The sequence below is a fragment of the Canis lupus genome, chromosome 32 (assembly GCF_048164855.1).
Source record: "Canis lupus baileyi chromosome 32, mCanLup2.hap1, whole genome shotgun sequence".
NCBI classification, from domain to species: domain Eukaryota; kingdom Metazoa; phylum Chordata; class Mammalia; order Carnivora; family Canidae; genus Canis; species Canis lupus.
In genome coordinates, this window is record NC_132869.1 from 33,469,438 (window position 1) to 33,494,135 (window position 24,698).

Sequence of the window (24,698 nt, forward strand, 5' to 3'; positions counted from 1 at the left end):
TGACATGATACAAAGATCTGTGTGCTATCCAGAGTTAATTGGATTACCATGGACTAAATACCTGAAAAAACTCTCTTAGATTTTTATTTCTATCCAAATAAAGAATGAATAAAATAGCATATACTTATTAAACACATTATCAAACCAAGTGCCTAACGTATAAAATTAAAATGTGACAGTGAACTTAAATACATCATCGAAAATTAAAATCTAAAAAAAAACAGGCTAGCAAATCTTGTTTTTAAAATGTACTATAATAAATGTATACATAAGCACACACAAACCTGTACTAGATCTATCATCAGTAGCATATACTTTGATTAAACCCGTATTAAAAGGTGCCTGCTCCACAGTGTGTGTCCCATGACCACTATCCATGCTGCCATGACTAACAGCATCCAGGTCACTGCCATCTGCTTAAGAACACAATTTGACAGTATTTTACTACTCAGAGAGATACCAAAAATACACATTAATTTCTTGCTCAAGCTAGTAATCCGCTACCACTGAACACGAATGTGCCACATAATTAGCAAAATACAACTCTAATAACTATAACTATAGCGAATTATTAACAGATACTAAAATAAGATCACCAAAGGTTGATAATTTAACAGTTAAAGAAAAAAAGTGACTTAAGGTATTTTTTAAATGGGAAAATAATATTAGAATCTGCTTAATGGTAATAAAAACTAGGAATCATTAAATATTTTGAAACTATTTAAAATTTTAGAAGTTGAAATTATAACTAGTTGATTAATTTTTTTACAAAGTAAAACAAAAACATCCCTTTAGAACCTTTAATTACCTGAGAGAGTTGTTTGTGATAAGTGTGCCTGTTTCTTTAAAGCTCTTTTGAACTGTGCTACTCCTAAAACAACGTTTCTTACTTTTGTCCAAAGAAAATAGCCACTACGACTTCTTGAGGGCCAGGTGCTTTCCAAAACAGCCTATTCATTCAACAAAATAAAATAATTAGTAGAATAATATGTGTAAGTGAATGCACATTGGCTTTACAGTCAAGCTAAAGAATATCTAAATACATTGTATCACAACAAAACAGAACAAAAAAACTTACTTGATTTACAGAATATATTTTAATACTCTGAAATCAATGCCGAAGCCTGAATCAATGATTTCTGCTAATTAAATTAAGGTTATCTAATCATAGAAGTCTTTCTCCGGTAAATCCAAGTAATTACCTTATTATAATAACCATAAGTAATGGCATTGGGATCAATACCAGCTTTCTGCATTTCAAAAAGCACTCGAACTGCAAGCACGGGCTGATCGTACTGCCCACAGAGCTGCATGAGAATGCGGTAGCACACCTGAAACACAAAGTTCAGAAGGGTTCAGAAACAAAATATCTATGAACATAAATCTAGAATAAAAGAATGCATGTTTGAAAAGAATTGTTACTTCATCAGGTGGATCCATCTTTTTCGACTGCATTTTTTTGAGCACATCATATGCTGTCTTCAGTGCCCTGACTTTTGAATGACACACTTTCACATAAGCTGGCAGACAAATGAACCACAGTCCATAGCAGTGGCGCAGCAGACACCTAGACCACATCTGAGGAATGGAAGAGTACCTCTTGGCAATTTTATGGGCTGATTTAATTTCCTAGAAAAAAAATGCAAGGATTTCATTAATAAGGTTATACACTTAAGAATCCTTATTTAACTGAGAGCTGAACAAGTGCAAGTCATATGCTTTTAGAGTATTTCCCTAACAAAATCTGTCTATAATTAATACATATTCAAGCCTCTGCTTGAATTTGTATTACAAAATAAGCAAGATAAATTGCTAACATAAGAAAACTAGTTCATTTTTTGAAGTCATATTACTCTAAATTATTTTGGGGATGCTTTGAGGAGCAGAATAATCTAGTCATAAACATGGGGTATTAAAATATATTAAGGGAGTATGAGTGTCATATTTATTTTTGTTCTAATACTTGATTACACGAAGAATGCAAAATTGTCAAAGCACCTGTTTTGTTCTTCTGAACATGGGAGAAGGGCTACTAGGACTACTTGATTTTGAAGGCAATTTGTTCTTTCGTGTTTGTAGAAATCCTTCAGGTCTCTCAAATAAATTGTTTCTAAGAACTGGAAATCCATTATAGCTGTTTTTGAAAAGAAAAAAAAATCTCAAGCACACATAGATGATCATACTGGTCACAATCTAAAAAAATTCTGACCAATAACTTCTTAAGAGTCTAATTATCTTTCTCCATCAGAATATTATATATACTCAGTAAATATTCGTGCTAATGTTGTCTTTCTTGCTATCAGATTTAGAAATGTAATAGCCAAATACAAACTCAAGTATATTTTCAAGGTAGAAAAGTGAAATAGATTTAAATTTTGCCGAACTGGACATCAAACCCTAAAGTAAATCAAGCAAACTTTGTAAGTTAGTATTCATGTAAATACATAGTAAATATATTGGATAATATGACAGCTGGTAAAGGGCCCCCAAATCAATATTCTTTCAGACAGGATAGCCATTAAGATCATTGCTTTAGGTTAAGATATTACTAGAGAACCATCTTCTTCAAAAGATACAAATAATATATTAGCACATTCCAGGACAAACTCTCATACTATCATGAATTGGTTTATCAGGTTAGCTAAGCAGGTTCAGGCCCTCATTTATGAGGAAGAAAATTGAAGAGGATGGAGAAGAAGAAAAGATTAGATTGAGTGGGCCCTATGAGGTAGTGGGCCTAATTGGGCTGCTAGAGCAGGATGTTTTGGGAATTTAAAAGGTAGCTGCAACTAGGGAGAAGACATGCTGAAAAGAACAGAAGGAGCCCCTGAGCATCAAACTGAGCCTACTTTATTAATCTTCTTAAAGACATACCAATAGTTTCAATTAACAGAAGAAAGCCAGCTACTGGGATGCCTGGGTGGCTCAGTTGGTTAAGTGACTGCTTCTTTCGGCTCAAGTCATGATCTCAGGGCCTAGGATGAAGCCCCACATTGACTCCCTGCTCAGTGTGGGGTCTGCTTCTCCCTCTCTCTCTGCCCTTTCCCTCTACTGATGCGTGCTCTCTCTCTCTCTAATAAGCAAATAAAATCCTTTTTCTTTTTTTTTTTTAAAGATCTCATTTATTTATTCATGAGAGAGACAGAGAGAGGCAGAGACATAGGCAGAGGGAGAAGCAGGCTCCCTGTGGGGAGCCTGATGTGGGACTCGATCCCACAAGCCCGGGATCATGATCCAAGCCAAAGGCAGATACTCAACCACTGAGCCACCCAGGTGCCTAAGCAAATAAAATCTTAAAAAAAAAAAAAAAAAAAAAGAAATCCAGCTATAATAAAAGATGGTAAACTATATCTAGTATATATTACCATAGGGAAATTCAGCAGTGAAAAAATAAATATTAAATAATATTTTAAAAATAAATATTAAGTAGGAATAAAATAGGAATAAAATAGCAAAGAAGTTCAAGAAAATTATGTCCCTTAAAAATTTCATTGTATGTATACGGTGTGCTAAGATCATTCTGAATGTCTTATGGAAACTTAATGCCCTATCGTTTCACACAGACAATGCAAGAATATGAGTTGCCTCTTACTAAGAGGACCCACTGTGCTCACTGAACACATTTAAGTTGTTTCCAATAATGGGATGATTACACCAAAATTATATTGTTAGTCTCAATTTAAAAAGTGACTTAAATTCTTTAAAAAATGGGAACTCTCTAAGCTAAGTAAATTGTTTTTATTAGAGGATTAAATCTAAAAGTAAAATTTAAATTTTAAAAAAGTTAAAAACCAAACCATATAAAGAAAAACAAAACTATTTTAGTGAAACATGCTCCTAAAAAAGTCTTAGAAGTATAATGTACAAAAGAGATCAAACAAATGAGATTTTGTTTAGAAAGAAAAACAAACGAGAAAGAGAGAAATTAGGAGAGAGATTTTGAACACCTTTGACAAAGGGCAGAATTTAAAAAATTGATCTGAGCAACATCATTTCAGTAGATGAAAAGTAAGAGCAGGAACCAAGGGGCCTATGAATTAATCAATATTCACAAACACCACCTATTACATCACTTTTTTTATCTGTAAAAGGGATAATTTAATCTGAGTTATCATTGAGGGTGTCTTGAATCTTTTTCCAATGAAAATAAACTGACCTAATGAATGGTAGATGTGAAATGGTTTTAAAATCTTTAAAGAAAGAATTACTGAAGAAATCATTTAAAACCTAAAAGGAAATGTCATTTTAGATATTTGTAATCTAAAATAAATGCATACTGGAAATTACCTCCAGTGGTAACAAATGTATGTGTATAATATATATCTAGATAGATACATAGATGTATAATAAATCTACCTCTATCATATCCCTATTTTACCTCTGTCATAACAATAAAGCTCAGAACTTTTCTCTCTTTTCCACTAGACTTGAAAGCAGGAAAAATATCATTCAAGTCTATATACTAAGCCCTTAGCACAACATCTGACCAAATTTCCTAAATTAACTGATCAATTCCCAATAGTTCTGGATTTCCATGACTTAAATAAAAACTTGCAGAAAAATTAACAGCCTAAAAAATTATATCATCAAAATCAAGGCCACAAATATTGATTCTAAATTAGATTTAATCTTTTTGTAATCCAAGGTTACAAAATCAAAATGTGTATAGGAAAGGGGATGAAAGTGAGGGAATTAGGTTTAAGTGAGAAACAAAAATCAAAATCTGTAATAAAAGTGCTGCATTTTGGGGAGGTGAGGTACTGACTGAATTTAAACAACTTACAAGTATACATACTTATATAGATAAAGTTTCCCAAGTCTATGTTACGCAAAATTATAATTCTTTTCTTTTTATACCTCAAAACTTAATAATGGATGTGGGATAAGCTTGCTTACCACCTAAAAATTAGGAATCTGTAAAGTTTGGATTTTTGAAAATACCACAGTCCTTAGAAAGCTACGTCACAGATGGTGGATTGCTTCTCTCTTTCAATCTGAAACATTCTGCCTCTTGAATACCTGTACTGTAAAGGGGGTTCTTCACCATTGGGTAGATGGGGTATCTCAGGTGGTGTTACAAAAACAGTATGTTCACTTTTGAAAGATTCATCCAGTTCTATAAGTCGCATTTCACCACTCTTGTCCATATCCACCTGAAAAAGTTTAAAAAACTTGTGGTTAAAAAAATAAACTGGTAAGCCAAGAGTTTGTCTATGGGAAATGGTTAAATAAACCTTACATAACTGGATACTAAAGAGCTATTGATAGGAAAAAAAAAAGAATGAGCACCATCATGCACCATGAAAAAAGATTTCCAAAATAATTAAGATTTCCAATAATAAGATAATTCCAAAATAACAAGGAGTAGAACATTGTAAACAGTATATTATCTTTTGAGTAAGAAAGAGGGAAAAACAAAAACAAACTCATTTTTCGCTTGTATTCACATAAGGAAATAAAGAACATCATGAAAAGTAATTTCCCGTATGGGGAAGGGGTGATGAATAGAATGGACAAGGACGAGATAGAACTCAGAATTCCCAATGTGTACCTCTTTATATTATTTTACATTTTGAATCATGAGCTTATACTTAAGAAGTAACATTTTAAAAATGCACAAACACATGTATGTGTATGTGCTGAGAATACTGAGTTCTAGGTCTAATTTATACTAAATACAACATATTTCTCTAAGTTCTTCCAGTTTATGTAGAAGCACATTTGAGTTAAAATTCCAGTCACATCAGTATTGAAAACACTTTAATAATACAATCTTCCCTAGACTCCCTGTGGCAAGGTAATATTCACAAAAAGTAAAAACTTAACAGAGTCTAAACTGCCTAAAAGGAGTTCATAAACTAAAAAGCATAGCATTGACATTAATTAAAATCAAACAAACGGGCAGACCCATCAAGATGTCATACATATGACAAACTATAACCCACAGAACTTTATTACATTAGATAGAATATCATATTATCAGTCAGAAATAAGTGGGAGAACAAGAATTATTAATAAATTAACTCTTTAAGATAAGGATTTAGGGCACAATATACGAAAAAGGACAGGGATAGCATTTAAATTTTTCTAATTCTTATTTAAAAAGCTGGACATTCAGAGTGTTTTACATAAACTGTTGGTTATAATTTCACAGTATTACATGGTGTAATCTCCAAGATTAAAGAATGGTAATGGTATATCTATACACTGAACTAGAATAAAGATGTTTCAAAATAATTAATGACATGAAAAAATGTTCACAAAGCAATGATAAAGAAAATTTATACTATATATATTTTGATTCTAATTTTTTAAAAGAGAGTGAATATGTATTCTATATATATACACATACACACACATATATATATTCGTGTTTTCCTCTCTCACACATGTATACTCATATCAAAATGTTACCTTGGGGTAATGGTATTACTGCAATTAATTATGTTCTCCCTTACATTGTTATTTTCCAATTAAAAATAATATGTATTAGTTTTATTGGTTTTTCAAAAATTATAAAAGTAATAAATTCTCAGCATAAAAATTCGAACAAGTAGAATATATTGCTTTTAGAATACACACTTATTCCAATTCTGTTGAAGGACAGTTAAAAATTAATCAGTATAAAAAAAAGGTATCTTTCTAGCCTGTCAAAAAGAACTTTTATATGGTGAAATTAGCAAGGATACAGTAAACTGGATAATCACATACCCTGCTGGTACTCAAAATTGGTAAAGTCTTTTTTAGAAAACAAGATATATTTAAACAGGGCAGCCTGGCTGACTCAGCGGTTTAGCACCACCTTCAGCCCAGGGCGTGATCCTGGAGACCCAGGATCGAGTCCCACGTCAGGCTCCCTGCATGGAGCCTGCTTCTTCCTCTGCCTGTGTCTCTGCCTCTCTCTCTGTCTCCTCTCTGTGTATTCTAATGAATAAATAAATAAAATCTTAAAAAAAAAAGATATTTAAAACATCCACCTTATTCTTATTCTTCGAAAATAACCTAATATGAAAAAAAACCTATCATCATGAAAGACGTTTTCTGCATGTTTCAAAAAACATGTAAGTGAATAAAGTATGATAATGGATGAAATATATAATCATTAAAAATTAAAATAGTAAAGATCACACAAACTTCTTGGTCAAACAAGACAAACACAACAATTTACCTTTGATTACTCTTGAAATCTCACCAAACTGAGAAGAGGATTGAAAAAAAAAATAGCTAGCAAAGACAAAATGAACTGGAGAGAGGGTAATAGCACAGCTAGAATTCAAAACATTTTAGAAGCTGCAAAGCAGATTGATGTGACCTGTGAAAGCTGAAAGCCACATATCTGGCATTGGGGAAGGGATAAAGGAGAAAAGCCAAAAATCTAGCTATTTTGCTCTGTAGAGCCCCAGAAAGATCAGGAAGGAAAAGTGCTCAATGACCTTAAAGTAAAGAGAGTATGCATGGGGCAGTAGCAGGAGAATTAGTTAAAAACCTACATTTAAGGACTCCCAGATCCTTGACCCACCCAGTAAATTCGGCCACTACCTCTCCCCACCATGGCCATGGACTAGGTTGGGTTTTTCTGTGTGAACCAGAGGGACTCTAGACTTGAGGACACCAGGTATAGCTGCAGGAGATGAAGGAGGTTAATAAAAACAGATGAAGTGAGTAAAAACCCTACATGTTACAAGAGAAAACCTGTTACTTCCCCCACTCTGCTGTGAGAATACTGGCGATCAGGTTTATACTCCTCAGGCCTAAAGACTGGAGATAACCTCTTGGGGAAACTAAGCAGCCTAAAGAAAAGAATTATATACAGTGATCAAACAGGGACTCTAAGACATAGCTGAGTTCCACTATGATCAACAATCTCATACCTAAGGATGCTCCTAGCCTCACCTTCCCATGAAAGCTTCATGAGTTCTCGTGTGTCATTTTTGAAATACCACAAGAATCACACAAGGAAAAACAATAATGTGTAGGAGAATAAAACAAACAAATGTTAAAAGTAACATTTGAGTAAGAAGAAATAGAGATGATGCAGGAGGAAAAAACCGCTCAAAATAACTAAAATGAATAAGCCTATATCCATGATGAGAAGATGCTATAAAAAAAGGGAAATTATAAATATGACAGAAGTAAAAAGTGTACTATAAATGTTGGAAGATAAACTCGAAGAAATCTCTCAGAAAGTGCAGATGAAAAAGAGAAACAAAAAACAGGATGAAAAAATGTAAGAAAGTTAAGAGGATCAGGTTAGGAAGGCCAATATCCAAAAAATACATACTTCAGAAGAAGAGAACTCAAGAAATGGAGGAAAGGAAAGAAACAGGATACAGGAAAATTGCCTAGAATCTGAAGAGAATGAGTCCACAGAATAAAAGGGCCTGCTTGTATTCAACTCAATGAAGAAAAGAAGGCATAGCCTTATGAAACTTTATAACATCAAGGATCTTAAAGGCTTTCAAAGAGATAAAGAGATCAGGCACTAAAGGTCAGAAATTAACATGGCATTAGACCAGATGTTATTCTCAACAATAACATTCGAAGCTAGAAGATTTCATAATTTTACATCCAACCAAATTAGTAATCAAGTATTGGGGGAGAATAAAGACATTTACAGACAGGTGGGGCATCAAAAATGTTTATCTTCCATGTACTCTCTCTCTCACTAAGCTACTGGAAGATGTGCTTCACCAGAAAAAAGAAATCAGGGGATCCAACTCCCCAGAGAAGTCAATTTGAAGTCCCAAGATGATGGTGAAGGAAGATCCGAGGATGACAGACTAGAAAGCAATCAATTCAGATTGGAACACACAGGGAAATTTCTAGCCAAAAATCCTCCAAAAACCAAAAAAACAAATGGATAGATTACTTGATATGTTGGAAAAATTGATATTTTTTAGATTTTTCACTTTTGTAGAAGAGTTTGGAGATGAATTAACAGTAGACCAAAACAAGAAGTGTGGCATTTATTAACTTCAGAGAAAACAAAATCCATGTATGAAAGAAAATCTAATTACTATACACACACACACACACACACACACACACATATGTGTGTGTGTGTGTGTGTGTGTGTGTGTGTGTGTGTATGGCCTAGCTGGGATTATATATATAGAGTGATAGTAATATTAACACTAAACAACTATTTAACCAAAACTCATTATAATGACACTGGGAGAATTCAGGTGGTGTGGAAGGTATGACATTAATGGATAGTACATAAAACAATCAGCAGCAATAAAAACATGTTATTTCAAAATATTAAGGTAAATGGCTGAAGAAACAGATGAAAGAGAAAAGTGGTTGCCTTTAGGGAGTAGAAACTAGGAGCAGAAAGGAATGGTACTGAAGCCTCAGAAAATTATTTGACTTTTTAAATTGTTATGTTTTACTGTGGTAAGAGTGAAACTTTCCTTTTATGAGATTTGGCAGTGATATAAAAAATGCCTATAAGGTCTGGTTGTATAAAAAATTAGGAAACTATATTATAATTATGTAAAAAACACTGAACGTAAATGTCAAATGGATATTAGATGGGGCACTGGGCTTTACAGGGTCTTTTCTCTCTTATTTTCCACACTTCCTGTTTCTTTAAGCCATTTAGTAGAAGTGTTAAAAATTAAACTTTCAATAAAAACAGAGAACACCTGAATCATTATTAGTAAACCTAACAGTATTTTTTAAACAGCAGCATTAGGAATATGTCAATGATAACTCAAAAACATAAAGTATCCTGATAGGATATTATATCCAGGGCAACCTGAGAACAATGAGAAGTTCTACACACAAATAACTTATGAAGATGAAATATGGTTAATCTAATCATAAGGGCAGCAATGATAATGAGAAAAAAGAGATGGTTAAACAAATACCCAAGGTCACTGGAAAGAAAGTGGGAAACTACTGCTGTCTCCATGATGGAACATTACAAGAGTGAACTGCTTGTCTATGAACACCAGATGTTTTTAAGTATTTATCTATCTATCTATCTATCTATCTATCTTTCTATCTTTCTATTTAAACAGCTTCTTCCTCTCCAGATCTGTACCTACTTCCTACTCTCCAGTCACTTTGTTCGCACAGAAAAAACCTGTGTACAAGGACAACTGCTCTATTCTTGGTATTATAAAGTCTATTACAATATTAAAATTTTACACTGCAGATTCAGTACCCTGGGAACAGATATTTCCCTTAACTTGTATACCAATAAGATCTCATTTCAACATTATAAAGACAGTCATGCTATATACATCCTACATGTATCACTTGGTCATTTCTGTCTTTTGGAAAGCACAGTGACATCTGCCCATTGGGAGAAAAAGAAATTCAACACCCACGACAGGATAAAATTAAAATAATTTTCATATTCTCTTCATATTTTATCCACAAGACATTAATATACTTAGAAAACACTGCAGAGGGATGCTTGGGAGAATAAGAAAAATCTTACCAGACTATTTGTTATACAAAACTGCCATTAGTTAAGCACCATCCCATAGCAACAGATTGTAAAGGATTTAAAACATAATCATATGAAGAAGAAGAACACATGGTTCTTAAATTAGTCATAAATGAAACCCAAATAATTCTCATACATTGTTTTTCTTATTCAGCATTACCCACTCTAGCTTTTTAAAGTTGGACAAATGTTTTCTGTTTGAATATGCTAAGATCAAAAGAGGAATATATCTAATTCCTATTCAATGTTAGTCATGGATTGACTTTGGCAGTTAACGTATATATAACTTATCTAAAAATATTTATATATATATAATATGTAATTTATATGTAAGTATTATTTATTTTCCATAGCTAAATTGCCAGAGATAAGAGGATCTGTTTACTTAAAAAGTTAAAAGTCACCCAACTAAAAAATAACCCCACATAAATGATTGTTTTTAAAGTATTACTGATATTCATCAAAACATTTGCACATTAAAAGCAAATACTGGCTTGCTGTACTGAGTGTACGTATATTGTGGTACTAAAATATGAAAGGTAGTTAACAGTACTATATAATTATTTACTATTCCTGAGGGTTCTGCTTAATAATACTGGGAATACAATTAACCTCTAGTTACATATGAAGGTTATTAAGATATTATTTTGGATCTTGTGACATTTTGTTATTTTCTCTAATAAAAAAATTCCTTGAATTATAATAAATACAAATAACTATGTTTTAATGAGTTTTCAGTTTTAATTTCCTCAATCATTAAAATCTTTAAGTGCAACGCAATTCCACTATATATAAATGATCTTTTGTTGGATCTAGATTTTTGAACAGGTAAATAGCATTTCAGGAAAATAATCTGTTTAGAAACAATGGTTACATATTTAATGGGATTGGCTTTTTTTGACAGCATGTATATTCTTTAAGCAGGTGAACTCTCATCATGTCCTGCATTCAAGTAAATAGCAAGTGACCTACTTTCAGAAATTCCTAGACAATATAATGTAGTAATTATCAGTGATAAAATACTCTCCTTAGAACATGATGTCCTAGGTACCTAGCAAAAGTGTCATATGTCTTAACAATATTAATGAATATTTTAAAAACCATGTGATACTGACACTACTGTATGAGTTCTTACTTGAAACTCAAATTTGTAAACATAGTACATAAAATTAATAAAAAACAAAAAAAGGCAACAATACAAGATTTGTGTCTTCTGCGCAGCTAATTGGATTCCTACAACCAATTCAGTGGTCCCATGTGGATTAATCAATGTACTGGCTAATTTTGCTATTAGCAAAATTCCGATCACTAGTTTAGTACCTTATGATTCAGTTAGCTTGGCACAGGAATAACTCTTTACACAAATATATGCCACTGTTCACAGGGAGCCTGATGTGGGACTCAATCCAGGGACTCCAGGATCATGCCCTGGGCTGAAGGCAGGTGCTAAACCGCTGAGCTACCCAGGGATCCCCATGAATTATGAGTTCTAAGTACATAATGGCATAAATCCATTTTTTCCTCTACTCCAAAGCACTTCAAGGTGATTACTTCTAGGTACCTTAGCTTGTTAATTCTCTAATTAACACCAGAAACAGTATTTCTCTATGTCAACCATCTATAAAATATTCTAAATTGAAGGATCTGAACTTGTTCTTGTGCTTCATATGTCTAAGTCATTCAAACTGTCAAACATTTCTATGTCATTAAATGATAAAATCAAATGAACTACTACTCCAGAAACTCAAAAATCAGCAAAATATAAAAAATAGTCATAATGTTTTCTACTTTTTAGTTCAAACAACATTACTCTGAATACTGGGAGATGTGCATCTCTCCCCACAATATATCTTAAACACAGGTAAGAAAACAACACTGAAAGACTAGATGATTTGACTCAGGTCACAAGTATAATGGCTGGGACCCAAGTTGTCCTGATTCTCAAGGCAGCCTTTTTCCTATTACATCTGGTATAGTTTAAAATCATTACTCATTTTCATAAGACATATTTGGTATTTACTTAATTAGTAAAGGACACTTTCGTGTCCAACTCAGAACTGAGCCAATTTCTAAGTACTGAGGGATGAGCTGTATTTTGGCTGTTGTGCCCCCTCCTCTCAAAAATCACTGATTTTCTTTGACTCATATAAATTTGAACGTGATGCATTTCTTTAAATAACCTTACAAGGATAATCTGTTGAGTAAATATATGACAAAGCTTTGCTTTCTTCCCTTCCATTTTCATAGGCATAAAATCATGAACACTATATATATATATAGTCACAAATTTACAGGAGAGTTTCAAGTACAGTAACTTTTACAAGTACAAATAACTTTTCCCCGTTAATCTTTTCAGGGTAAATTGCTGGCCTGATGACCCACTACCCCTGAGTACTTTAGTGTGTACTTCCTACAAACAATGACCTTCTCCTATCTAACCATAATACAACATGAAAATGTGGAAATTAACATGTTACACTACTGCTGTCTAATCCTCAAACTACATTTAAGTTTTATTGATTATATGAATAATGTTATGCCAAAAGCATCCAGTTCTAAATTATGTATTGTATTTTACTTGTTGAGTCTCTTTAGTTTCCTTCACTTATGAATAGTTTCTCAACTTTTCCTTTATTTTCTTAACCCTGACATTTTGTGGATTACAGAACAGGTATTTTGTAGAATGTCACTTAAGTTTGTCTGATATTTCCTTGAGATTATACAGGTTATATGCATCTTCGGCAGAAATTTCATAGAGTTGATGTTGGTAGGTATATGATGTTGATTTATTTCACTATTAGTATGTTCACTTTGGTGATTAGATAAAAGTGGGGTCAGCCAGGCTTTCTGTTCCACCATAAAGTTACTCTCTCCCCTTTTGTGATTAATATGTATCTCGTGCAGAGATACTTTGAAACTAAAATCCTGTTTCTCATCAGACCCTCAGTTAATAACTGTGTAGACTCAAAGTTTCCTATTCAGTGGATTATAATAATCTATTACTAACATTTGATGTTCAAGTTGTTCCAGATGTAGCTAGTGGGAGTCCCTTCAAGTTGGCTTGTGTGTGTGTGTGTGTGTGTGTGTGTGTGTGCAGGTACACATGTGCACATGTATTGTGTGTGTTGCTGTTTTAAAAAACACATCTCCATTATTCTCAGAGCAACTCCTTATTCTCTAGCACAAGCTACTTCAGGGCTCATTTTGTACTTTCCTTGCCCTAGACCCAATAACTTCTCTGAGGAGTTCTAATTCCTTTTATGGAGACTGGTACTTAGAAGCCAAAATCTGAGCATTAGGTATACTCATTGCTACTGGGGTATGGCTACTCCCAGGTCCTCTCAGTGTACAGAGGTAGGGAATATATGTATGTACACACAAAGACACACATACTTAGATCTATGCTTATTTCTATATTTGTTTATACATATTGAATACCAAAGATATATCAAATCTCCAATTCCATTCTCATACCATCGAGTTCATTCTGGTTTTCTCCTTTTCTATATTTGTAAGTCCCTTCTCTGACAGTGAGAATGTCCCCCATGTTACATTCTCCCATCTCCGCCACCACCCTTTCCCACATATATGACTTCTTCACTCTAATTTGGCTTCAACAACTACTTTCAGACTATTCCCCTACCCCTCAAGCTGGCATTGTCCTCATCTAGATCAAACTCTGATACCCCATTTGCTGCCATACCCAATAGGGATAGTTTCCTTACCTTACTGAGACTCCATGCTGTTTCTGCATGGATATTTTTCTCATCCTGTTTATGCTGACCCCCTGCAGGTGTGTTTTCCCTAGCATAGACATTCTTTTTATTCTGCTCATCCTTTGATTCTCCAAGATAGGTCACCCCTTGCATGGATGCTGTCTTCACCTGGCTTGGGCTCTAATACCCAATGCTAGGCTGGATCCTCCTTCTTCCTCACCCCATTCAGGTTTTGACACCCTACTCAAGGCCACTGTTCCTCCACCTCCTCTCTGTTCAGTATGGATACCCACCTTCCTCCAGCCCACCGACTGATATTAGAACTGAAGGGGAAGGGAAGGTTTCACACACAAATTTAAAGTCATAGAATTAATTCACTTAATTTATGCTACAAGCTCTCTTCTAAATTATAAAAACATTCAAGTGAAATATTCATTTTGCTCTACACCTGCTCTCATCAGGCGGCAATCCACAAAAAAGGATAGGTGAAAAATCCCATAATCTGTAAGTGGGTGGGAAAAGTTCCAGATTTGAGAGCTCAAATAAAACTGATGATTCAGTAAAATCATGCAAGGTACATCTAAGAAGTGCTCTATAGTATCCAGTAAGCCAAACAGAACTTTCATAATGAAGAGTCAATGATGAAATGGAATGAACTTAGCTTTTCTTAAAGCTGGTAAAAGCTAAATAGAAACTATAACACATAACATTTAAAACAGTCACACAAAGAAAGTTAGGGCACTGTGAACATATTATTACTTACTTTATCTACACAATCATCAAAAAATGCCAGGCTTGCATCTTTATCACTGACAAAAGAACATTCCTCAATGAAGCGAATGAACATTTGTGTTTTGGTCATCATGTTATAGAATTTTTGATGTGACCGGTCTCGGCTTCTTAAGAAAGCTGTTCAACATAAATTCATAGTGTCACAAAATATAGCATCATTCAAAGATTCATTGAATTTTAAGCCAGAAGAAACTTGATTAACCATGTCATCTATACCCCCTTACTCTGAAGAAAAAGAAACTAAGACCTCTGAGAAGGGAAGAGACCTGGCAAAGATAGCAATAGGAAAGGAACTTGAACCCAGATCTTTTAAATTCTTATCAGAATTGTCTCTGTGGTCCCTTCACTACCTTGAAGATTACACATCAAGTAGTAAATGAAAGCATTTTTAAAATTGCTTTTTTTCCTCTCAATGTGTACATACTATACACACATGGCATACTCTCTGTCTATGTATTTGGCTTTTTCAAAGCAGCAGTTACATCCCTTCTAGTATTTATATCTGCATCTTACTGAAACAGAGTAAACGTTTATTTCCTGATTTCATGCTCCACATTGCTCACTATGGTCAGTTACATTACATTTGGGCCTTCTTTTGGGCTCATAAACTCAAATTATTTCCAACTGTTCTCTCTGCTTAAAATCCTCTCCTACTTTTCTATTGCCTGGCTAATTTCTACTCATCCTTGAGATCATGGCTCAGACATAATTTACTCAGAAGGACTTTCTATGGTCTAAAGTTGTGAAATAAAGTGTTTACTCATATTATTTTCAACTTGCTAATCTTCTTGACTATAAGCTCAATGGGAGAACTGATGGAGTCTCTTTGTGTGTGTGTGTGACCACGTATCTTTTGCACACCCCTATGTATCTAGCATTTACAGGAACTTAATATATGCTTATTAAATGAATTTCTCTTACAAATGTTATATATCACAAAAGAAAAGTATGTATTATGACACAAATTACTTATTAAATGAATTTCTGTTACAAATGTTATATATCACAAAAGAAAAATATGTATTAAGACACAAACTGCACTCTGGGGCTCTCCAACTTCTTTTGCTTTAGGGCACAAACAGAAAGTAATATTTACAAAGCATACTTTAGTAAAATTAATGGTGGGACGCCTGGGTGGCTCAGCAGTTAAGCGTCTGCCTTCAGCTCAGGATGTGGTCCCAGAGTTCCGGGATCGAGTCCTGCATCGGGCTCCTGGATGGTGCCTGTTTCTCTTCCCTCTGCCCATGTCTCTGCCTCTCTCTGTCTCTCATGAACAAATAAATAAAATCTTAAAAAAAAAACTTTAGTAAAATTAATGAGGTTGTTCATGCCTGGAGGTGACCATCCCAGAGGCTCCTCTGAGTGTCCAACATTTAGCTGCTCTGAAAGCTAAAAATATCAGTATCCCAACACATCTGTAACATGACATTCCTACATGGTCAGGAAGCTCTGTGCTTTTCAAATAGTGTCTCTGACATATTTATCTAATGGGATTGTATCTAATGTGCTTGAGCAATAACTAGTTTTGTGAAAACGGATTACCAACAAAGTTGATATTCACATACTTCCAAAATAGGTATGTATTTTGATAAACATGAGCTATTCATTAACACAGAAAAAACTGAATCATCATAAGATTAAACTCAATAATATGAAAACTATAGAACTATAGAATTACTCACCTTGTAGGGCAAAAAGAGAGGATGCATCGGTGGCTGTCTCAGAAGGGGCTTGTGTTATTGGTCTTAAGTATGATCTATAACCTTTTAAAATAGAGGCCATGAAACACAAAAATGCCTCTTGGATTTCCAAATCTATCATATGCAACCTCTTTCCAGAATTAAAATCATAGTCATTCATTGCTAAGTCCATTAGTCCATCATCTCTTGGTCTCTGCTGCACTGTGGAGAAAACCAGTGTTAGTGTTTTCTCCAAACTGTTGAAACCAATGTTCATAATGGTATCAATATAAATTTGTTATATATATGTCAAGTCATTATGCTGTATGCCTTAAACTTATACAGTCCTGTATGTCAATTATATCTCAATGAAATTGAAATAAATAGATGTGTTATTTGCAAAAGGGCTCAAGCTATCTCAACTCTGTTTATATAACTTCATAATAAGTAAACCTTAGCAAAGCTTGCTACATACATCATTTTTTAGGCTCTGCTGGTATATTTCAACCAAAGTAAATATAAAATTATTCCTGTTAATCAGACTACCATCAAAAAAATTCATGTTCTGAAGTAACTATATATATACTAATAAATGAAAATCATAGCAACCATATCAGCAGGACACAGGGTTAAGTGTATTAGTCCTATCTCTGCCCCACCCTCCCCCCTTTAAAAAACTTAAGTACCTACAGGAAAAACACACAAGGATTAAAATGTGAAAAACAGCTCTTCCTCTTCCTGAACAATTCAATGGTAAGGCCATTAGGTAGTAAAATAATAAATTCACAATAAAGAGGCCTGGTAGATGTCACCTTAATCAAGTGCATAAAGTGAACATCTTCATCAATAATGGGACAAAGGGAAGTAGTGCATGATATGATAAAGATGCTACAAAATGAACACAGTATCACTTCTGTGATATTCATGCCAAAGATGTATGACCTGTATTTACCATGAGGACACTCAGACAAACCTATACCATGCACCATTCTATGATAGTAATAAGTATCATAGAATGTATAACTTCAAAAATATCAAGAAAAATAAGAAAATATCAGGGAATTGTTTAGAGAAAAGGAGACTAAAGAGACTTGAAAGTAAATTATAACACCTGATTTGGAAATGGATTATTTTGCTATAAAAATATAATTATGATAACTGACAAAAACTAGAATCTGGTCTGTAGATAAAGATGGCAGTAATGTTCAATGTTGATTTCCTGATTTTTACGGTTATATTGTAGTAATGCAGGAAGAGAATGTATTTCTTTGGTAGGAAATATATTCCATGTGGAGGTGATGGGGCATCTATTCTCAAAGGTCAGGGGAAATGTTTGTGACTTTAAAAATTTTAAATAAAAAAAAATATCAGGAACAATAAATCATCTTAGCTTTTTTCTGGAGTTCTTATTCTCTAAAAAAGTAACAGTACTAGAAAGAATGTGGGCTTTGATAGAGAAAGCCTAGAATTTAATTCTAACTTCATCCTTGTTAACCAAGTGATCTCTGTCAAGCTATTTTACCTCCCTCAACTCATGTATGTGAAAGTGTTCTGAAGCTGTAAAATATTACAAAACCTTAACTATCAGTACTGTTTATAAGTTTATAGTTTTAAGGTTCTGCCCTTCAGTAGAGCTAGATGGGCTATTTCACCGATTTTAAAAATCGTTTTAAATATTGCTACAAAATCTGCTAGACTTTGTAGCCATTTAAAAGAAGTACATGGCTTGTTAGAAAGCAACTAAGTAGTCTGCTTAAGTAAAACTCTACACCTAATTTATTTGTTCCATGAGATGAAATGTTGTTCTATTTGATGTCACTGTTTTCCTACTCCAGTCCTTATGAGCCACTTCCAAATTATCTGCTTATTTTAAGGTTTACTTTGGAAACATTGTGTTCTTCCATGCCTATTTCCAACTATAACCCCAGGCACTTTGAACCCTCAAGGATATAGACCCCTTCCTCTGTTTACATTTCACCTAATGCACAAAAAAGAACCTCACATATTGGTACACCATTACTAACCATTTTTTCAAACAATAAGTATTAACTTATGGATGCTGAATGACCCATTATTATAAAATATCAAGAGGATTAAATAAATTAAGGTTTAACTCTTACCAGTATTTCTGGATTACTGACAAGGTAGTCTTATATAAGCTTTTTATTGAAGTATTCCATATCCTAATCAATTTTCATTTTGATTAACTTCCTAATGCATTTGGAAAGCTTCTATTTTCAAATTATTTGATGTAAGCATAGCATTAAGATCCATAGAAGGTGAAAAGCATATGACCCAGGTCTCAATCCACTAAAATCATCAGCATTTTCTAATTTAAACCACCTGTCCTAAATTTTCAAAACTAAACTTCTATTCTATGTATGAAGAAAATAGTCACCTTAGTCTCTTTTTGAATTTTATTATTCTAAAATGGTTCTAGGAAAATGTAGCAGATATAAAATATAAATTTTATAAATATCCTATTCAGATTCTAACAAATTTTGCTTTAATTTTCATTTGCCCTTAAGATTATGAAACACATTTCCCTCAGATAAAATAAACAGTATCTTTTTTACAAGTAAGGCAAAGCAATTGGAGTCCTTTTTCAGATTAAATTATTTCCTTTAATTAAGCCATACACTTACATTTTGCCAACTGCTGGTGCAAATTATTCAGTGTGTTCATCAGGTTTTTACATGGTTTCTTTGGAAGTATCTTCCAGGCTACATTTTTCTTATCGCCAGTTCTAAGATTAAGTGACAACAATAATATATTTGTTAGATGGACTTTTTTTTTTTTTGCTATATATACAAAAGGGAAAAGAGAAAACACATTGAACAAAAAATAAAACATATACAAAATATTCTAATTACTAGGATAAATACTATATGGGTAAGTTGAGATGCAGAATATTTAAAAATTAATTTACACAAGGGAAGAACCTTGTAGTAAATATAGCTCGAAAATTTATAGTTATGTTTGTACTGAGTAAATTCCACTTGCATGGGAATCATGTTAATTGCTACAAACTTAGTATGGTGGTCATTACTCAAAACCCCATTTATTTTATTTTATTTTATTTATTTGACAGAGAGAGTGAGCACACAAACACAGAGAGAGGGAGAAGCAGAAGCAGGCAGATGAAGACAGAGAAGCAGGCTCTCTTTCTGCAGGAAGCCTAATACAGGGCTCCATCCCAGGACTCTGGGATCATGGCCTGAACCAAAGGCAGACACTTAATGGACTGAACCATCCAGGTGCCCCATCAAAATCCTTATTTAGGAGACTTTAGACACCTAAATATTGGGAAAATCCCACCACTGGAGGTTTTTTCCTGATAGACTAAGAAAAATCACAGTGGAAAACCTGAACTCGTATAGAAAAATGAACTGATGATCTAGAAAGCTTATCAAAATACTTGGGTATATTTAAATATTGAGTTTCTTAGTTTCCTCTTTTTTTTTTTTTTGAGATTTTATTTATTTATTCATTAGAGAGAGAGAGAGAGAGACAGAGAGAGGCAGAGACATAGGCAGACAGAGAAGCAAGCTCCATGCAGGGAGCCTGATGTGGGACTCAATCCTGGGACTCCAGGACTACACCCTGGGCCAAAGGCAGATAGATGCTTAACCGCTGAGCCATCCAGGGATCCCCAGTTTCTAAGTTTCCTACAAGTAGAAGTAAAATTTGTTTTTGTTTCTTTCAGAAAAGAACCTATAATATTATTTGGATAAAGGATAACATTCCAAAATACTTTTATAACTATAAAAGAGGATATCTGCTTAAAAGTGGTATCTTTGTTTCTAAGACAAACTTGTATAATCTCTTTTATTACAATTATTGTAACATGGCTGTTCTTCAAACTATACATGGTGTAAGAGAAGAAAAGAGCACAGTGATAAAAACATCATAAAGCTTTTGGACTTGACTATAATTGTTGATTCTATTATTTATTAAATCTTTACTTTAAAATCCATGAATCCTTTTTTTTTTTTTTTTTTTAGAAAACTTGAAAAATGGACAGGAAAAGAAGAAAAGTAAATCACTCATGTTCTAAAGACAATAATAAAGTCCAGGTGTGCAGTGAAGTTGAAAAAAAAATTTTTTAAGATTTTATTTATTTATTCAGGAGAGACACACAGAAAGAGAGGCAGAGACACAGGAAGAGGAAGAAGTAGGCTCCATGCAGGGAGCCTGACATGGGACTCGATCCCAGGTCTCCAAGATCATGCCCTGGGCCAAAGGCAGCGCTAAACCGCTGAGCCACCTGGACTGCCCTGAAATTTTTTTTAATGTTCCCTGTACTACCCACAGAGCAAAAAGGGCAAAATTATCACCTTGGAAACTAAACAAAGAAAGGAGAATAGATGGGAAAGCTTTAGGCTGACGAAGAACCACTGTCTTGGAATCTACCCTATCTTTCCAAATGAGGATAAAAATACAGAAAGGACAGGGTCAACTGCAGATGTCCAACTGCAAAGGTTATATTTCATTTATAATGTGACTAGGAGCATGGAATCTTGCATTATAGTGAGAATACAATGTAGAATACTTTTACATTATTTTCTTGGTAAAACTATGCAACACACTACTCCCATTATACCTTATCATTCACTGTATGCATGCCTGCCTTATAAAACTGGATTATGAGCAACAAGAGAAAGGAGTGTACCTGTTTTGTTTTTTTATCCTAGCAAAAAAGGGAGCTCAAGATATGTCTGCAGCATAAATGAACAGAATCTTGGTATCTCTGCATTACACCTAATTACTGTTGTTTATTTACGTAACCTCCTCCTTTTGCCCTCAATGCCAAACTTGGCTAGGTAGGAGAGTTTTATTTAGTACCTGAGTTTGAAACTATAATAGCCCTCTGCATTTTCATTCATGGTGATTTCCATTTACAAGATTACTATTACATAAATAGTCAATAATTAGTGGCAGAGATAATGGTTTTGGAGCTGGACAGTGATGGTTTCAAAATCCAGCTGGCAGTAGATGCTATCTATGTGCCTTCTGATAAATTACTTAAAAATGTAAGCTTTTGTTTCCTTACCTGTCACAGGGGTTAATAAAAACTATTTCACAAAATATAAAGAATAAGATGAGATAACATAGGCTATACATAAAGCTTTGTACCTAGTACATACCAGATATTAATTTCCCTTTCTTCAAAAATTTATTGACATGAATAACATACTTTTATTCTACATATCTAAGAGAGAAGAAAAAGAAACCAAAATTGGATATTCAGGGTTTTTCTTTCAAATTTCAGATTGAGATTTCAGAAATTCTGGATGAAGGAAAGTAGAAAGCTTTTACTTCACTAGTTCAGTCCCTGTTATTATAGGTGATAATAACAAGAAGACTACCAATGAGTGCAAATGACTCATGTTTCTTTGATTCTTTAACTCATTAGTGATCAAATCAAAAAAATTAAAAAATTCTTTTAACAAACTGGAAAGTATAAAAAGAGGGTAAATATAATTTATTACCATAATAAATACAGTATATATTAATTCACCACCCTTAATTTCAATTTTTAAAAACACTGTGTCATGTAACCAAAAACAAGCAAAGAAAGGAGATATTACTTTTGATATTTTTGATTACATATTACAGTATGAATATACTTTGATATTTAAAGAATTAATTATTTCTGGTAATGAATGACATGTTCCTGATAAAGAATCTTTGACTCGGGATGCCTGGGTGGCTCAGTGGTTGAGCGTCTGCCTTCGGCCCGGGGCATGATCTTGGGGTCCTGGGATCGAATCCCATATCAGGCTCCCTGCATTGAGCCTGCTTCTCCCTCTGCCTGTATCTCTGCCTCTCTCTGTGTCTTTCATGAATAAATAAGTAAAATCTTAAAAAAAAAAGAAATGTATATATAAACAAGTCATAACAAATAAATATAAAATGCTAAAAAAAAAGAATCTTTCGCTCTATAAATTCCATATATAAAATGGCTTATGCACAAAGTACATCCCATAATTTCGTGGTCAGGCATTTTCTGAAAAAAAGCTTTTTGACAGTGTATATGCTTTATTTTTTATTATTTAAAGACTTTATTTATTCATGAGAGACAGAGAGAGAGAGAGAGAGAGAGGCAGAAACACAGGCAGGGGAAGAAGCAGGCTCCATATAGGGAGCCCTACGTGGGACTTGATCTTGGGTCTCCAGGATCAGGCCCTGGGCTGAAGGCAGCGCTAAACCACTGAGCCATCAGGGCTGCCCTATATTGCTTTATAATAGAAAAATATTCTTTTGCCATAATACATTATTTCTCATTTTATATTATTTTTTGTAATATAAAACCATTTTTTCTAGTGGTTTAGGCACTTGAGGTTTGACATATGACAAGATAAGAATTAACGTAAGATTATAGAATTAAATCAAAAGGCTCTAATATGAAACATGCTTATTAAAAATGGAGAAAAACCTATTGTACATACACATTCTTAAGTTGTAAAAGTTGTACCAGCACTTGGGCTTTACTGATAGACTAATTCATAGTTACTTTAAGTATGTCCTGTGAATGCAATGTGGTCATTGCATCAATTTCCTCTTCCCTGAATAGCTTAAGTATGATTAAACTGAAAATAAAGGGTACAAGAGAACCAATGAATTGTAAAAAAGCTATAAAAATACAGCTCAGTAGCTACAATTTAAATATTATTCCAATAAAAAGAAAGGAAAATTTATAAATTCCTAATATTCCTAAAGTATAAAGGTGATAAAATCATGTATAAAAGTTATTTAAAATTTTTAAAGCATTATATAAATTTTTCTTGAAGTACCAGCATTCCAATAGTATTACATAGACTAGAAATAGAACTGAAATACCAAATTGAATTGAAATTCCAATTCAATTTGTGATTTCACCCACACTTATCTGGAAAATAGAAACTAGATTTTTCTATTTCTAACCTCAATTTCCTTTCTGCTAAATTTCTAAGTATTATAATAATGGTTCTTAAATCTTTAAGATCTGAGGATTAAAGGCATATTTTCTTTAAAGAAAAACCTTTCTATCCCATCAAACAGTACAAGTTGGGAATGTCTGGATGGCTCAGTCAGTTAAGCGTCTGACTCTTGGTTTTGGCTCGGGTCATGATCTCAGCATCATGAGGATGAGTTCCATGTTGGGCTGTGCTCAGCATGGAGTCTGCCTGAGATTTTCTCCCTGTCTCTCTCTCCTTCTGCCCCTCATGCACTCTCTAAATTAAATAAAATCCTAAGAGAACAGTATGAATTGATTCAAAGATGTAATAACCCCAAATACAAAAACAATATAGCTCAAAAGAATTCTAATTAGCATTCATAAAATATACAGTTACATACATTATGAAGCTATAAATTATTGGGTATAGAATCACTAAATACTTACTGAGAAATAGTGTTGGTATCTAGGTCAACACAACTAACATCTGGTGGAGGGTCATAGAGATCAAAATATCTTGAATCAATTCCTACAATGAATGGACATGGTGCACTCAAGACATCTGCTAAAGCCAGTGGGCAGAGAGGAACATATGGGCACGGCCAGTGGAAAGGGAAAATCATCTTGGATAAACAAAAGATAGGAAAATATTCAGCTGTTTATAGTAAGCATAATTTATCAGCACACACAAAAAACTGTCTTTTAAATATTCATACCTAAAATCTAACATTTGATAATTAAATAATTATAACTAATATTAATGGTTAGAAAATTAACGTATTTTTCACAACATTCATTACTCTCTGAATTTTAGCTAAACCTTAAAGTAGCTTTAAATTACATGAATAAATTAGGTTTTAAATGAAATTGATTGCCAATAAGAAACTCTGATATACTCACAGACACTAATGCTTCTGTCACGCTAGTAAGCACGGAAGGCCGTAAGGAATGGATGAGAATCTTGTGCTCTGTTACTGCAAACACCAGTAGTGTTACAGCATTTTCAGGGCCTAAATTTTGAAGTAGTGTTGAAAATTTGCCACCACTGTCAATCCAAACAAAATACACAATTAAAAAAATCCAAATATCTTATCCAAAATAATGAAAAAAGG

General features: G+C 33.6%; 1 protein-coding gene across 7 annotated transcripts in view; it reads right to left on the reverse strand.

The window, feature by feature from the left end:
* DENND4A (DENN domain containing 4A) overlaps positions 1-24,698 on the reverse strand; it is a 139,224-nt gene that overhangs the window by 34,819 nt on the left and 79,707 nt on the right. For 3 of the 7 annotated variants that reach the window (XM_072809198.1, XM_072809201.1, XM_072809197.1), the window contains exons 10-20: positions 24,487-24,631; positions 24,034-24,209; positions 19,292-19,392; positions 16,650-16,868; positions 14,939-15,084; positions 5,020-5,153; positions 1,999-2,134; positions 1,423-1,629; positions 1,203-1,331; positions 809-950; positions 285-416 (exon numbers count right to left, since the gene is read on the reverse strand). In XM_072809198.1, the coding sequence (XP_072665299.1) occupies positions 285-416; positions 809-950; positions 1,203-1,331; positions 1,423-1,629; positions 1,999-2,134; positions 5,020-5,153; positions 14,939-15,084; positions 16,650-16,868; positions 19,292-19,392; positions 24,034-24,209; positions 24,487-24,631 (1,667 nt within the window). The remainder of the gene's footprint in view (positions 1-284; positions 417-808; positions 951-1,202; positions 1,332-1,422; positions 1,630-1,998; positions 2,135-5,019; positions 5,154-14,938; positions 15,085-16,649; positions 16,869-19,291; positions 19,393-24,033; positions 24,210-24,486; positions 24,632-24,698) is intronic. The other 4 variants (XM_072809202.1, XM_072809199.1, XM_072809204.1 and 1 more) reach the window with 2 other exon arrangements.